We start from the raw sequence: 17,216 nt of genomic DNA, 5'->3' as shown, positions 1-17,216 counted from the left end.
TGAACTGGATGGGTGAGAGGGGAAGAGAGAGAGAGAAAGAAGAGGGGTTGGGTGGTGATGAGAGAGAGAAAGAGGCTGGCCGTCCGGTGGTGGCTGCCGGCGGAGCAGAGGTGGCGGAAAGGTGAGAAGAAGAAGAAGATGGAAATGGGAGAAGGGAGGAGTGCGCGACTGCGCATTGCTCGGTTTTCAAATTAAAAAAAAATTAAGCATGACCTGGTTCGGTTTATATAAATCAATCCGGGTTGTTAATTTTGGTTAAAAATCGACCATGTTAAACCAAATCTAATCACTATGTAATGTGTCAATAGATAATTGGTAGATATAAAGTGTCTTTAAAAAAAGTTGTTTTTGACAACTTCATGTGAATGGCTCCCTGAATTGATAAATTCAAATCATCACATTTTGAATTTTAAATTTGAGAAAAGTTTAATAAAAGTTGTGAATAATTAAAAAAAAGTTATTATACAAATTTAATGTGATTATTTAAATAACTTGATCGAATCAATACTTCAATAGCACCATAGCACTACAAGTTTACAATATACCATGCAAAAAAAAGGGACAAAAAGAAAGGAAAAGAAAACCTTACATCACAACAAAATTTTTCTTCTTCTTTTCTACTACAATTCGGTGCAAACCTTACTTATTGTGGAGAGGACATTACAAGAAAATAAACTTTTTGCCACGCTTTTAAAGTGTACCGAAAGTAGCAAAAAAGCGTGCTGATAGTTTTTTGCCACGTTTTTTAAGCTATCGGCACGCTTTTTAAAGGGTCACATCTGCCAGCGTGCCGGTTGATCTATCGGCACGCTTTTCTTGATCTGTTGGTACGCTTTACTTTTTGCCATGCTTTTATCTATTGGCACGCCTAAAAGCATGGCTGTATGTATAACCCTGTAGCCACATTTTTAAAGCGTGCCGAAAGATGGATAAACAGCCACGCTTTTAAAGCGTGCCCAAAGATGGATATACAGCCACACTTTTAAAACGTGCCGAAAGATGGATATACAGCTATGCTTTTAAAGCGTGCCAAAAATTAAAGACTTATCGTTACACTTCAAAAGCGTGGCCTAATCCTTTTTCAAATAAAAAAAAGAAAAAAAAGAAAAATAGAAATACTGATAAGTTAATCTTTCAAATAAAATATAATACTAATCAATTCAATAAAACACAAATCCAAGAACAATAACATCAATAATTATAGAATGCAGTTAAAACAGCAGAAAACAGTAGAAATCATTCAATAAAAAGCAAGAGCTAACCACTAATCAATTCAATAAAACAGCAGAAAACATTATTCAATAATCATCCGATTTTCTTCATTACAAATTAAAACAGCAAGACCTCATCACTAATCAATAAAACAGCAGAAAACATTCAATAATCGTCTATTTTTCAAATTAAAACAGCAGCACAACAAGATGGAGCATTTTAAAAAAACGAAGATGGAGCACAACTGAGGACTAACCTTCGAGCAGCACGGCGAGCAGAACCACGACAGAGAGGCGAGCAGAACCGCGACAGAGAGAGGCGAGCAGCACGACGACCAGAATGGCGAGAAGGACAGTAAGAGGAATGGCGAGCTGGCTAACACAACGATGAACCTGGTTGCAATCTTGAGCGCGAAGGGTGGCGACAGTGACGTAGATGATGGCATGATGGCGGTTAGGATTTTCTGGGTGCGATGAAGGGCAGTGATGAAGATGACGATGGAGATGGATGAACGACGAAGGCTGGGTTTGAGAAGATGAGGCTGAACGCTGAAGATGGATGAACGACGCTGATAAATGAATTTTTTGCCGGTATAGAAATTATCAAGTAATCAATCGTAGTATAGTCTAAACCGACGGAAAATCCACCATCAAACAATTCTACAATCTATAACCGAGAGTATTAGTCCCGAGTCGTTCTTCCCTAGGAATGCTACAAGGATGCATGCTATTGGTTAAGTGGTCTTTTGTGGCTTGAAGAGTGTGGCATAAAAGTGCTAACAAAAGAAAACAACAATCAATCAATATTAAAAGCCTTGGCCAAGGTTGAACATTGGAAGTTCCATCACTATAGCTTCCTTCAATTGTGATAACAAAGGAGTGTTGCTTCACTTAGTTAACCCCCTAATTATAGAGGAAAGTCAAGTAAAAGTAACTAACTTGAGTCACAAGTCCTAGTCTTACCCTAGGGAAGTCTAGCTTTAGTGCACTCCTAAGATCTATGAGAATTGAACAATTACAAACACTAATTGAGATTAGAGAAGATGATCTACAACATGAACAAAGTAAAATGAGAGTTGCAATAGATCTCACCAAGGAATGGTTGAGAATTGAGAAAATGAAGATGAATCCTAGAGAGAGGTTGGAGTTTCTCTCTCTACAAATGTAACTAACTAAAAATATCTACCTCATGATCTAAAATTAGTCTATGGGTGTGAATGTGTGTCAATGTGTGAATGAATGAATGAATGTATGTCAATCCCTTTCAATCCTTGGCTCTTATATGCATTTTGGCGCCAAAGTTGGTTGCTGAAACCTTCCAAAATCGCCAGGCACGTGTTGCAATAACAGAATCACGTGCAGACTACGACGCGTGCGCGCACGGTACGCGTGTGCGTCCCTGGCTAATTCTGCGATGTGCGCGCGAGCGCCCTGTGCGCGTACGTGTGCTTGGCCGAGATCAATTCTTTGGCTTTTTGTGCTTCCCTCCACTTGCATGCTTCCTTCCTTGCTTCCTTTGATCCATGCCTAGCCTATTTCACCCTGAGATTACTAGCAAACACATCAAGGCATCTTATGGAATCAAGGATGAATTAAAATTATCAAATTAGAGGCTTAAAAGCATGTTTTTACACTTAGGCACAAATACGGGAGAGATTACAAAACCATGCCAATTCATAGGCTAAATGCGAGAAAAGGTTATCAAAATACTCTAAATTCAATACAAGATAAACCGTCAAATTGGGGTTTATCAGACGCCAAGGCTGGGTTCGATCGTGAAGATGAAGCTACGGCGCCTTAGCTTTTTGGGTTTGAAAGTAAATTTTTAGGGTTTCACTGTTTTTAGTTAGTGTGTAAGTTAGTGTGTGTTGTTGTTATTATTTTTAGGGTAAAATTTGATAACTTAGAAAAAAAAGGTTAAGTGTGGAAAAAATAGGTGGAAAACTAAATTTTAGGGGAGGGAACTCTATCGGCACATTTTTTTACGGTGCCAAAATAAACATGGTATAGCCATGCTTTTCAAGCGTGCCGGTTTTCCTTTATGGCCACGCTTTTCAAACGTGGCAAAAAAAGCATGGCCAAATATCAAATCAGTGGTCACTCTCGTAAAAGCGTGCCAATTTCTCTCTATGGGTACGCTTTTCAAGCGTGGCAGTAAAAAAGCGTGGCCAAATTTCAAATAAGTGGCCACCCTCGTAAAAGCATGCCGATAAAAGCGTGGCAAAAAAAGTGTGGCCAAATCACAAATCAGTGGCCACCCTCGCAAAAGCGTGGCCATTAACCACTTTCGGGCACGCTTTAAAAGCGTGGCAAGAAAAAAGGGTGCCGACATGCCTTTTTTCTTGTAGTGGGATGTCACTTTATATTTTGACCTTAATACTTAGTACTGACCAACATACATACTTAATCAGACTAATACGAATTTCACTTAGTAGGATTTAAAGTATAGAATGTTTGAAGAAAAGCAAGAACCAATGCAAACACAGCAGCAAAAAAGGTAATGTAAGACCATGGGGTATTGAAGTAAGTGTTGTATAATTGAGCCAACCAAGTCTTCCATTTGTTTACATAATGCTCTTGGATTTGCCGCTTGATTTTACCATATTTATTATTGTAGTGAGATCTTTGCTTGGCACTACATGGCCTAGTTCATTGAAGAATTTGGCCACTTCTTCATCATTTCCAAGGGAGTTTTGGAGGACACCAGCTTCTCTGAGCTCTTTCACATCCTCGGCGTCATCAATGAAGGAATCCATCAACGAAAAAAAAAAGCAAAATTTGAATCGGTGAAGAAAATTCGGACACATCTCATATGCAATCAAGTTGTGATAGAGAGAACGTGTGAGGTCATTAATCACAATCTGTGGAAGCATCAATTGTCCTCTAAACAAGTTGGAAATGAAAGAAATGTCAAGCCATTTCCATTCATCAGTTTGGCTTACTTTCACTTGAATACCTGCCTCTTTAAGATCCCCTATGTTCTTATAGCTATTCCAATACACTTTGGGAAGAGAGATCCAATTTTATATTTTATTTTAAGGAATGGTCCTCGAAATACTTTTTCTATTGATGAAATTACGATACGCACACAAATTCTAGGATACCACGGGAACCGTAGCTTTACCTATTCTCAGGATTGACTACCTTCATAAGAGTAATATGAGCGAATACAGTCCAGTATATGAGTTGGTACTTGACTATCATCATCTCGTCTTCGAAAAAAGGTGGCTAAATCTTGTGAATGCTTTGGTAGGCTGGCAAATAGAAAATTGAACAATGCTTTGGTATCAGAGCAAGATCGATCCTCGACTTGTTCCAGTAAATTTTTATTTGGTTCGTGGGTACGGTCCTTAGTGAGGTTCTCTTGCTGTTGGTATGAGTCGTCGTCAGTACGAATTGTATGCTGCAAAGTTTCGGGTAATATTGTTCTTTTCTCTTCTGTTGGTGATTATCATTCATTCCCATCATCATTGTGGATCATCATAACATCGACACCAAGCATCAACCTCATTGCATAGTAGTAAAAGATGGCTCCAAAGCGTAGAACTACTCAAGAGATTGAAATGGAAGAGTTATACCGTCAAGTTAAGGAGTTGCAAGAGCAACTTGCAAAATGTGAAGCTGCTCAAAATAATCATGGCAGGCAGAGTGATGACAATTCTTCTTCGTTTGAATATTTGTCCATACGAAGAGCACGACACAACATGACTCACAAAGTTAAAGATTTAGGAATCAAAATTGATGTTCCTGAGTTTGAAGGGAGACTCCAACCAGATGATTTCATCGACTGGCTTTGCACAGTTGAAAGAGTATTTGAGTTAAAAGACATTCCAGACGACAAGCACGTGAAGCTTATAGCAATCAAGTTGAAGAAGCATACGCCAGTTTGGTGGGAGAATCTCAAGCGTCAATGAGAAAGAGAAGGAAGAAGAAAGATCAAGACATGGGATAAACTACATCGTGCGCTCAAGCGTAAGTTTCTTCCTAAAAATTACAGGCAAGATACCTTTATCAAATTTCATAATTTGAGGCAAAGGTCGTTATCTGTGGAAGAATATACAATGGACTTCTTCGAAGAGATGCTTATGAAGTGTGACATTCAAGAGTTTGAAGAACAAACAATTGCTCGTTATCTTGGAGGACTGAACACAGAAATTTCTGATGTTGTTCAGTTGCAACCATATTGGACCTTGGATGATGTCATTAGGCTGTCATTAAAGATTGAAAAGCAAAGAACACAAAGGAATAACACTCAGTCACCGAAGAACAAAGAAGTCATCCTTGATGTTCAACAAGAAGTGAAGACAGGATTTTTTAGGGCAATAAGGAGCGTGGATCATCAGGTAGGAAATGCTTCAAATGTCAAGGTTTTGGGCATATTGCTGCTGATTGTCCAAAATGAAGGGTTATCACTCTTATCGAAGAAGAGGTTAATGAAAACCCAATTCAGGAGCAAGAGGAGGAAGGTGAGGTTGACTATGTTGTCGAAACTTGAATACTGCAAGGATAATAGAAGACGAGAGTTGGTGACGCCACAATATCTTTCACACAAAATACACCGTTGAAGAGAAGGTTTGCAAGGTCATCATAGACAGCGAAAATTGTGAAAATGTTGTTTCAAATTATATGGAAGACAAACTGAAGCTTCCAACCGAGTTACATCCTCATCCTTACAAGTTGCATTGGTTAAAAAAGGAGAATGAAGTTAAAGTAACAAGGTGATGTTGTGTCCAATTTTCTATGGGAAGCAAATACAAGGATAAAGTATGGTGTGAGTCATCCCGATGGACGCGTGTCATTTACTGTTAGGACGTCCTTGGTAATATGATTGTCGAGCTATTCATGATGGTTTCAAAAATACATACTCCTTTATCAAAGATGGCAAGAAGATCGTATTAACCTCGTTACAACATGTAGATGGTCAAAAGAATCAAGTTGAGCTATGCTTTTTCACATCTTTCAAATGCACTCACCAATGAAATCTTTTGCCAATGCAAGATGAGCTTTTTTCAACCCAGGGAGGATAATGCAGGAGCCCTTTCCAACCCAGGGAGAATGATGCGAGAGTTGTATCTTTATGTTTGTGTCGTTAATTAAAGTAGTCTAGTTTAGCATATATTATTATATTGTGTTATGAGTTAGTCCTACATCGTCCGAGTCATGAAAGTTCCCCTTTTTCTACTAGTATAAATATGCGTATGTACCCCTTTTGTTTATGAATTGAATTGATTGAGTTATATATTTAAGCTGTGTGCTTATTTTCCTCTAGGCTCTTTGAGAGTAAGAGGTGCATCCTTGGCTTAGCCAACCAAGGTGGGTTCTTAGCTATTTTCACCATAGTGGGGTTGTTAACCTCGCCAAAATTGGTGACCCAAGCAACGTCCCGACGTCACCACTGTAAATAATGAAATACATGCATGAAGAACTCTGTTTCATTTCGTATTATCCGTTGACGGAAGGACATACATGTCCACCATTTATTATCCTCAAAGACCTAATTATATACTTTTTTTCTTCAAGAACTAATTAGTCCAAAATCAAAATCTTCGAAAATCTAATTGTCACTTAAAAAAAAAAAAGAAAAGAAGTGGCTATAAACCACATGAGAGAGAGAGAGAGAGAGATAGAGAGAGAAAGAGAGTATTGGTATTCAAAAGAAAGAAAAAAAACAAAGAAGAAAGGAGAAGAACATCAACGAAGAGGAAAAAAAAAGGAAAAAATAACAGTGCCATTTTGATCTCGTTGAATTGATATATTCAAATCATCACATTTTGAATTTTAAATTTGAGAAAAGTTTAATAAGAGTTGTGAATAATTAAAAAGAAAAACTTATTATACAAATTTAATCTGATTATTTAAATAACTTGATCGAATCAATACTTCAATAGCACCATAGCACTACAAGTTTACAACATACCATGCAAAACAAAAAAGACAAGAAAAAATGAAAAAAATGTACATCACAACAAAATTTTTCTTCTTCTTTTTCTACCACAATAGTTCGGTGCAAACCTTACTTATTGTGGAGAGGATGTCACTTTATTTTGACCTTAATACTTAGTACTGACCAATATACATACTTAATCAGACTAATACGAATTTCACTTAGTAGGATTTAAGGTATAGAATGTTTGAAGAAAAGCAAGAACCAATGCAAACACAACAGCAAAAAAGGTAATGTAAGACCATGGGGTATTGAAGTAAGTGTTGTATAATTGAGCCCACCAAGTCTTCCATTTGTTTACGCAATGCTTTTGGATTTGCCACTTGATTTCAGCATATTTATTATTGTAGTTGAGATCTTTGTTTAGCAATACATGGCCTAGTTCATTGAAGAATTTGGCCACTTCTTCATCATTTCCAAGGGAGTTTTCTAGGACACCAGCTTCTCTGAGCTCTTTCACATCCTCAGCGTCATCAATGAAGGAATCCATCAAAGAAAAGAAAGAGTAAAATTCGAAACCGTGACGAAAATCCGGACACATCTCATATGCAATCAAGTTGTGATAGAGATAACGTGTGAGGTCATTAATCACAATCCGTGGAAGCATCAAGTGTCCTCTAAACAAGTTGGAGGTGAAAGAAATGTCAAGCCATTTCCATTCATCAGTTTGGCTTACTTTCACTTGAATACCCGCTTTTTTAAGATCCCCTATGTTCTTATAGCTATTCCAATAAATCTTTGGGAAGAGAGATTCAATTTTATTTTTTATTTTAAGGAATGGTCCTGGAAATACCTTTTCTATTGATGAAATAACAATACGCACACAAATTCCAGGACACCACGGGAACCGTACTTTTACCTCTTCTCGGGATTGACTACCTTTATAAGAGTAATATGAGCGAATACAGTCCAGTATATGAGTTGGTACTTCACTATCATCATCTCGTCTTCAAAAAAAGGTGGCTAAATCTTGTGGATGCTTTGGTAGGCCGCGGAATAGAAAACTTAACAAAAATGTTTCCAACCGAACTGGAGAATCACCGATCAGTAAGTACAACAATTTTGCTGGAAGTTGGTTTTCCAACAAGATAATATCTTTCCATATACACCACAACTGGTCAAACTTTAGCATCACCAGTTCTGAATCATCAACGTTTTTCATGAAATAGAGCAAAGCACATCCATCCACAAACAAAATCTGTGCTAGTTCCTTATCGTTGTACCCTTTAGTCACGTCCTCACTGAACATATCTCTTAACAGCTGTATGTGTTGTGTTACAGTTTCATAGAGAAACCTTTTTGAATCTTCAACTTGTCTACCTCGACTGCATGTGAATTGCGTAATATAACGGAACGCCCAAAGGTATTTGAATTGTTGTCCCAGTTGGAGATCACCATTCTGCCGATGGTGATGCATGGGACCAAATGACATCATTTCGGGTGAACAGAAGCTAGCAAAGTTGGGATTTTGACGCAACAAAGCAGGAACCTTTTGGATCTTGGATATGCCACTTGGACTGAGAATATTTGCTTGCACTATTGGCAGCCCAACCCCTAACAGTCGGGTAGCACAAGCCATCTCTTCCAATATTGCCTCCTCAGCATCTTGTTCCACTGAGGAAATCTCAATACCATTTTCAACATCTCTGCCATCCGCATCCATTATCCAACGGTTATTTGCTTTTTCTCTTCTTATTGCGACAAATCAAAATATATTAATTCTTGCAGAGAGGCAATGTCCAATTTAAAAGAAGATAAACTTTTAGGAATCAAGATAACAAACATTCAAAACTTAACTAGAAAAAATGAGTTGATAATCAAATTATTCCTGAAAGATAAGATATTTTTTAAAATTCAGTCTTAAAAATTTTTTTCAATCAAATTAGTCATTTAAAGATTGTGAATTAATCATATTTGTCCTTCAGTCACTCCATTAACAACTTTCTTTAAAAATTGATGTTATAAAACGTCAATTGATAACATATATAATATGTGATAGGTCTAATTGAATATTGACTAAATATGTTTATGAAAATTTATTGATTTAGTTATTTTTCTCAATTACAAAAATCTTATTCCTAATATGACCAAGTGACTAATTTGATAGATTTTTGTAAACATATTTAGTCATCGTCTAATTGAACATGTTATGTGTCATGTATGCTATCAGTTTAACATTTCACATTATCAATCGTTGATGAAAATTATGAGTGGAATAACTGAAGGATAGACATGATTAATTTGTAATCTTTAAATGATCAATTTGATTGAAAAAATCATTCAGAGACAAATTTAAAGAATATTTTATCTTTCAGAAACTAATTTGACTATTAACTCAAAAAAAAAAATATTGAAACACTTAAAAATAAGAACCACATTTAAAATTATAGATATTAAAATCGTACCGATAATTCACTCAATGAGAATACTCAATCATTGGATCCTTAAAGTTCAATTGTTAGATTATTAGTTGAACCAGTTAATCTGATTATTATTAAATAATTATATAAATTTTTAGTTTTTTATAATAATTTTTTAATTTTATTTTTATATTAAAATAACTATTTTTAATTTGAATAACTAACTAAGTAGTTTATTTCTATTATATTCTTATATATTATATGTATTTATTGAAAAAAAATTAATAAATATCATATATTTGATATTTTTTATTTGTACATTTAGTAGCATTTATATTTATATAATAATTATGCATGATAAAAAATAATTAATTTAAACATAAATGGGTATAAAGTAAAATAATATATAATAAAATTATTGTATGTTTTTACTATATAATTAAGAGTTTAACTACTATGTACCATAAGGATACATGATAAATTTATTATTAGTAAAAAATTTTAAATATTTTTATTTAATAAATATATTAAAAATTTAAATTTTTTATATTTTTAACGAAAATTTTTTTAATTTGTAAACTTAACATGTTTTCTTAGAACACATAATAGATAAATCTCATAATTAATAATTTTTTTAAACCAAAAATAGGGAGACTCGAACCCGCAACCTTTAAGTTAGGGCTGGAAGTGAGTTGAGTTGAGTCGAGTTAGACCAAACTCAAGCTCGACTCACGAAAATTAAGCTTGGTTCACGGCTCAACTCATTAATAATTGAGCTTATTTCGTAAGTTCAAGCTCGACTCAACGAAAACTCACAAGGTGGCTCAAATAATAGGAACATAATTGTTCTTGCCTGAGTAGGTAAAGATATAACTCGGTTCTTGACGAAAGTCGGCGATCCTTCCCAGCGAAATGTGGTATACGTCAGTTGACCCGAACAGGGGGGGTGAGTACCTGCAAAGGCACTCCGATGTTTAAGTTAGCAAAAGGATGTATGTCTGTGAAAGCTATTTTTCATGGAAAGATGATCTTACCTTTGATTATCTCCTCGTCCCTTTATATCTATGCGGGCGAGGTTGATTATTGTAATGCCTGAGGAGAGGTTTAATCACATATCCGACGTTATCAGTTTAGAAGTTAATGCTGCTTTTTAAGAAAGGTCGGTTATGATTGAGGACCATGCGTTTCCGAGCTATAACTCGTAACCGATGTTTACTGGTCATATCACAGCCCCCAAGCTTGGCCTGACTTAAAAGAGACAGGTTAAGCTTTTAAATGGCCATTAACGAGTTATAGTTCGGCATATGGAGCCCCCAGTTTAACGTGGCTCATTTAAGTCCTTCTTGTTACATACGAAAAGGCATAGGAGATGGAAGGTTTAGTGGGATTTAATGTTTGTGGTTTTCCATGGCGCGGTTTATTTATTGTTTTAATAACAGTGCGCTATTTCCAATGTATTGTATCAACCGTTGAAAGTGGCTGATTATGAACGGTGGATATTCAACTGCGGAACTGAAAGATTAGATTAAATGGATGGCAAGGAAACTTGGCATTTTTATTTCGTTGCAGTGGGAGATATCTACAAAAGCCTTTAAGGAGAATGAGTACTAGAGGTTAGTGAAATTCTTCTTCTTTTCTTACTATCAGAGGTAGCTTTGTTCATTTTGGTTGCGAAAATGAGTGATAGAAAGAAGAAAGTGTTACCTAAGGTTGAAAATAGTGAGTCTTACGACTGGGTGGACAGTGACGTTCAGATACGGGCTTCCCTATTTTCAGATATGGATAGTGTGAGCAGAGTGAGTTTGTTTAGGATAGTGAAACTAGGGTTTCATCTGGAGTTGTTGCCATGCAACCGGTCCGATCGGGTCTTCCATAGAAGGAAAGATTTTGAGAGTTTTTATATGTACAGTTGCGTTTTGAAAGAGTTGCGTGTTAAGCTTCCATTTTCCAGTTTTGAGTGTGATGTGATGACACAGATGAACTGTGCCCCTTCTCAAATCCATCCTAATGGCTGGGCCTTTATCAAATGCTTTGAAATTCTGATAGAATTTCTTGAAGTGGAGACAGACTTAGAATTATTCTTTTCGCTTTTTCAAGCCAAGGGGGTCTGGAAAGGGTTGTGGATAAATCTGAATAGCACTCCAGGTTTTTCTATTTTTAAACTCTATAAGTCATCCTTTAAAGATTTTAAAAAAAGTGAAGTCGGTAGATGAGGAGTTCCCTTTTTATCTTGATGAGAACTTAGGGGAGAAATTCCCCATGTACTGGTGTTGTCAACCTAATCATATACTAGGCCCTGAGCTTATCTCTGCTCGGAATGAGTGTATAATATCGTTTCTGATTGAAATGGTGGATAAGGGTGGTTTAGTTTCTGTGTCTGACTTACTCCCTTGGGAGGATAATAAATCAGCTGTGTTGGACTATCTAGGTGAGGTATTTTGTGAATCTAGGCTTTTTAATGTTATACACGTTTGTTCTGGTGATCATTTATATATCTTATTTTATGCATTTTTTTGGTTTTGTTTTTTAGCTGGGAAGTATCCTGGAGTATTGGCCTCAAGCCTAAGATCTCGGTTCAAGGCGAAGAATTTTGAGGGTTCCTCTTCGAATCTCGAAAAGGTGGATGGTGGGGCCGAGGTTAACCAACCTCCAAGGAAAAAAGGAATTGTTTTTAAAAAGAGAAAAACTGATTTGGATGGTGAACAGAGTAAAGAAGAAATGTTGCTACTAGAGGATTTGTCGAGTTTTACCTTGAAGCAGGAGAAGTTGCATGCTTTTAATAATCAAGGAGAGGCCTCTTCTGTTTGGTGTCCGAAGTTTCCATTTAATGTTGTTGCTGATGAGGTTGTTCAATCGTCCACCGATGTTTCTCTTGTAAAGGAGGTCGGGGACATAGGGGTCGATCAATTTCTGCAGGTAAATTCTTTTTGACTCTTGTGGATGTATACCAAAAAATATTACACTGATTTAAGTACTGGCTCTCAAATGACAGGTATTGGGTTTTCGGCTTGCCAATATCGGGCGTAGTCAAGAGAAGAAACACAAAAAGGTCTCACATGATGCTTCTGCAATTGTTACTTTAAAGGAGGAGCTTGTATTAAAAGAGAAGGCTTTGTCTGATCTGAAGCAAAGGTTCGCTGATGTTGAAAGTGAATTGAAGGTTGAAGAGGAAGGTCAGGAAAAGACAGTTGAATTGTTGACGAAGAAGGAGAATGAGCTGGTCGGTTAAGTGACCGAGTTATTGAATTGACTTTGAAAGTGAAAGAAATGGAGATTGCCAAAGAAGGTGACATTCTTGATGCATTTGCAGAGGGGTTCGAGCGAGCTGTTAACCAGGCAAAGTTCCTTGTGCTTGAAGCGGATTTTTCCAGTATGGATCCTGGAAAAATAATTCGTGATGGTGAGCTTGTTGACAATGAGGAAGCTGCCGAGGAAGGCGATGACAACTTAGCTGATTAGTTATCTTTTCTTTTTTTTTTTTTGCTGGTCTGTTTATCATTTCGAGCTATGTTCAGAGAGGGATTTTCTTTGCCTCTAACTTTTGGAACAGAAGCTTTTCCTTTTGTAATTTATCAACTTGAAACTTTGGTCATGACTGCTGAACTTTTGTTTTGATTCTGTCTTAACCTTATAAGGATATTCTGAATGTATTTATTTGTTCTTTAAGCATTTGGTTTTGCCTAAATATTGCGCATTCGTGTTTGAATAATGCGACTTGTTTATTTTGTCGACAACCCTTTAGTAAAAGGTTATTGTGGTCTGATAGTTCGGTAATAGCTTTTAACTTGAAAAAAGCTCATAAAAAATTCGTAAAACATATTGTAAATCACTTATAAACAGTACCTTGACATCTTATATGTCGATAAGCTAGCCTCATTAAACCTTCTTGAGAAAAACCTCTTTTGGGAAAAATCTCAAGATAGGAAAAAGAGTACTAGCGTGCTGTTGTTCTTAACTGTAGTATTGCTTTAGGGAGTGTACATTCCATGTGTTGGAGATTTTGTGGCCATCTAGATGCTCTAGCTTGTAGGCGCCTCTTCCTACAACTTCACATATTCGGTACGGACCATCCCAAGTTACTGCGAGCTTTCCGTGGGTGGAAGGTCGGCGAGCTTGTTCTGTTTTTCTTAAAACTAAGTCACCAACGTGGAATCCTCTAGGAATTATTTTTTTTGCATATCATCGGGCAAGTTGCTGTTGTAATGCTCGGTGTCGAAGAGCTGCTATATCTCGTATTTCTTCAACAAGGTCAAGTTCGGCTGATCGAGCTTGGTCATGATTTGTAGCTTGCGTCCGCATGGAGCTTTGTGAGACCTCTATGGGAATCATCGCCTCCGAGCCATATACTAACCGAAACGGAGTTTCCTTAGTTGTCGAATGTGCTGTAGTATTATATGCCCATAGCACTTCAGGAATAAGTTCGGTCCACGCCCCTTTTGCGATGTCTAGTTTCTTCCTTAACGCTTGTAAGAGGACTTTGTTTGCTGCTTCTGCCAGCCCATTTGATTGTGGGTGTTCTACTGAAGAGAAGTGTTGACTGATTTTTAAGTTCTGCAAAAACTCTTTAAAATTATGGTTGGTAAATTGTCGACCATTGTCAGTGATAATATGTTGTGGTATGCCAAATCTACAGATGATATATTTCCAAACGAAATTTATCATTTGAGATGATGTTATTTTTGCCAAAGGCTGCGCCTCGATCCACTTAGAGAAGTAATTGATGGCAACTACCAAATATTTTACCTGTCTTCAGGCCGTGGGGAAGGGGCCGAGGATATCAATGCCCCACCTATTGAAAGGCCAGATTACCACTGAATGATGAAGGTGCTCGGCAGGGAGGTTAATGATCGGCGCGTGCTTCTGGTACTTGTCGCAGGTCTTGACCTTCTTTCTGCTGTTTTCCCACAACATGGGCCAATAGAACCCGGCTCGTAAAACCTTCTGTGCTAAGCTTCGAGCACCAGAATGTATTCCACAGATGCCTTCATGGGCTTCGGATAAGACAAGGTCGGCTTCAGCCCTGTCCAAGCATTTCAATAGAGGTCGAGAATAACCTCGCCTATATAAAATGTTATTGAGCAATGTAAAGAAAGATGCTTGTCTTTTAAATTTTTTCTTATCTTGTATTTCATCAGGAATAGATCCATGGCGGAGGTACTGAATATAAGGATGTTGCCAACTGTCCTTATTCAAAATGCTTAAAATGTGCATCATATCAATGCTTGGTTTATCTAGAGTTAATTGCAACAGTGTGGCAGTGTGTGCTTGTGTAGTTGCTAATTTTGACAAAACATCTGCTCTATGGTTTTGTTCCCTAGGTATATGAAGTATTTCAACCTCTGTGAAATCTGCTATTAATTGTTGAACAATGTCTAGATATTTTAATAAAATCTGATCTTTTGTCTGGAAACTTTTATTTACTTGCTGAACAACCAATAAAGAGTCACAATATACTGTTAAATTGGTAATATGTAAATCCGCTGCTAACCCGAGCCCGGCTATGAGGGCTTCGTATTCCGCTTGGTTATTACTGGCTTTGAAAGAGAAACGGAGGGAGTGTTCCAGAGCTATGCCGTCCGAGCTTTCCAATAGTATGCCAGCTTCAGAACCTTGAGAGTTTGAGGCACCATCAACGAACAAGGTCCACGTTTGGCTTTCCTGTTCTGAATGTGAGCTTGTTAACTCAGCTACGAAGTCGGCTAACCATTGTGGTTTGACGGATCCTCGTGGTTGATATAGGATGTCAAATTCCGAGAGTTCAATGGACCACTTAATTAGTCGGCCTGCCAACTCGGGTTTACCGAGTATCTGACGAAGTGGGTGATCGGTTCTGACGATTATTGGGTGGCTTTGGAAATAAGGTCGGAGTCGTCTTGCGAAGAAGACTAGGGCCAAGGCGAGCTTTTCGAGCCTTGGATAATGAAGTTCTGCATTCTGTAACAACTTGCTCACGAAATAGACTGGCCGTTGAAGCTTGTCCTCTTCTGCAATGAGAACAGAACCAATCGCTACATCGGTGATAGATAAATACAGATATAGTGGTTGACCGAGCTTAGGCTTCTGTAAAACAGGTGGTTTTGAAAGGAGTTGCTTTAAATTGGTGAACGCTATTTCACAATCTTCATTCCATGTAAAGACCTTTTTGTCTTTCTTCAGGCATTGATAAAAGCTGTGTGATTTGGATGCTAAGCATGGGAGGAATCTGGACAAAGCGGCTAATCTGCCTGTTAAACGTTGCACCTCTTTTATGGTCGTTGGACTGTGCATGTCTAGTATTGCTTGGCATTTTTCTGGATTTGCTTCGATACCTCGGCTTGTGAGAATGAATCCAAGGAATTTGCCCCCGCGGACTCCGAACGCACACTTCTCGGGATTCAGCCTCATGTTGTATTTCCTGATCTGTGCAAATATCTCATCGAGGTCTTGTATGTGAGGATGGCCGAGCTTTGTTTTAACGACCATGTCATCGATGTATACCTTGATGTTCCGGCCGATTTGTTTCTCGAAGATCTTATTCATGAGTCGCTGGTAAGTTGCACCTGCATTCTTTAATCCGAAAGGCATAACATTATAGCAGTAGTTACCATATTCCGTTATAAATGCTATTTTTTCTTGGTCTGATGGATGCATAAGGATCTGGTTGTAACCAGAGTATGCATCCATGAAACTCAAGGTACCATAGCCACAAGAATTATCAACTAAAGTGTCAATACTCGGCAAAGGATAAGCATCCTTAGGGCAGGCCTTATTTAAATCAGTTAAGTCGACGCACATGCGCCATTTACCGTTATTTTTCTTTACCATTACGACGTTGGCCAACCATGTTGTGAATCGGATTTCTCGAATAAACTTGGCATCAATGAGCTTTTTAACCTCTGCTATGGATGCTAATCGCTTCTCGGTTCCGAGGTTCCTTTTCTTTTGGGAGATTGGCCGAGACGTTGGATTGATTGCTAATTTATGTGTGATCACTGATGGGTCTATGCCCGGCATGTCTCCCGAGGTGCAAGCAAATAGGTCAGCATTCTGGCGTAAGCAATTGATCAGCTTTTGTTTTTCCTCATTGTTGATGGATATTCCGATAAAGGTGAACTTGGTTGGGTCCTCGTTGAGGGTAACTTTTGTTAGATCTTCGTTTGGTGTAGGGTGATCTTCAAAGTCGGCCCTTGGATCAAGCTCAGTTAACATTGGTTGTCCAGATTGTATTGAATTGACACGTGCCTGATTGCTTCTTTTAATCGGCTTTAGGCTGATATTGTAGCATTGCCGAGCTTCATGTAGTTCTCCAGTTCAAAGATGAAAAGTTGAAACAATAGCAGCAAATCGATTTAAAAAAGGTCTGCCTAATATGAGATTATAAGGGCTAAAGCAATCAACCACAAGATATTGTATATCTTGTGTTTTAGTTAAGGGCTGCTCACCGAGTGTGGTTTGTAACCACACTAATCCCAGCACAGGGACTCGCTCCCCTGAAAATCCGACTAGATCTCCCGAGTAAGTCTGCAAGATATGAGTGCTGAGCTTCATTTTCTGGAATGTGGCGAAGAATAACACGTTGGCACTGCTTCCTGGATCAAGTAACACTTTCCGAACTATAAGGTCTCCCAATTGAATTGAGATCACCACGGGGTCGTCAAAGTTGACGTGGTTGGATTTGAAAACAGCACAGCCGAAAGTCATTTCAGGGACGTCTGAGGTTGG

The 17,216-nt window shown here is 37.8% G+C and overlaps 1 protein-coding gene across 1 annotated transcript; it reads right to left on the bottom strand.

Annotated features, from left to right (window-relative positions):
• Window positions 1-7,312: 7,312 nt before the first annotated feature.
• On the bottom strand, window positions 7,313-8,818 carry LOC107473502 (uncharacterized). Its single transcript, XM_016093080.1, has 2 exons — window positions 8,181-8,818; window positions 7,313-7,877 (listed from the first exon to the last, which is right to left on the bottom strand). Exons 1-2 carry the CDS (start codon window positions 8,816-8,818, stop codon window positions 7,313-7,315), a joined length of 1,203 nt encoding a protein of 400 aa, XP_015948566.1.
• Window positions 8,819-17,216: the final 8,398 nt, after the last annotated feature.

The sequence above is a fragment of the Arachis duranensis genome, chromosome 2 (assembly GCF_000817695.3).
Source record: "Arachis duranensis cultivar V14167 chromosome 2, aradu.V14167.gnm2.J7QH, whole genome shotgun sequence".
Taxonomy (NCBI): domain Eukaryota; kingdom Viridiplantae; phylum Streptophyta; class Magnoliopsida; order Fabales; family Fabaceae; genus Arachis; species Arachis duranensis.
Note: the sequence above shows the minus strand (reverse complement) of the source record. Positions and strands in the feature narration are given on the sequence as shown.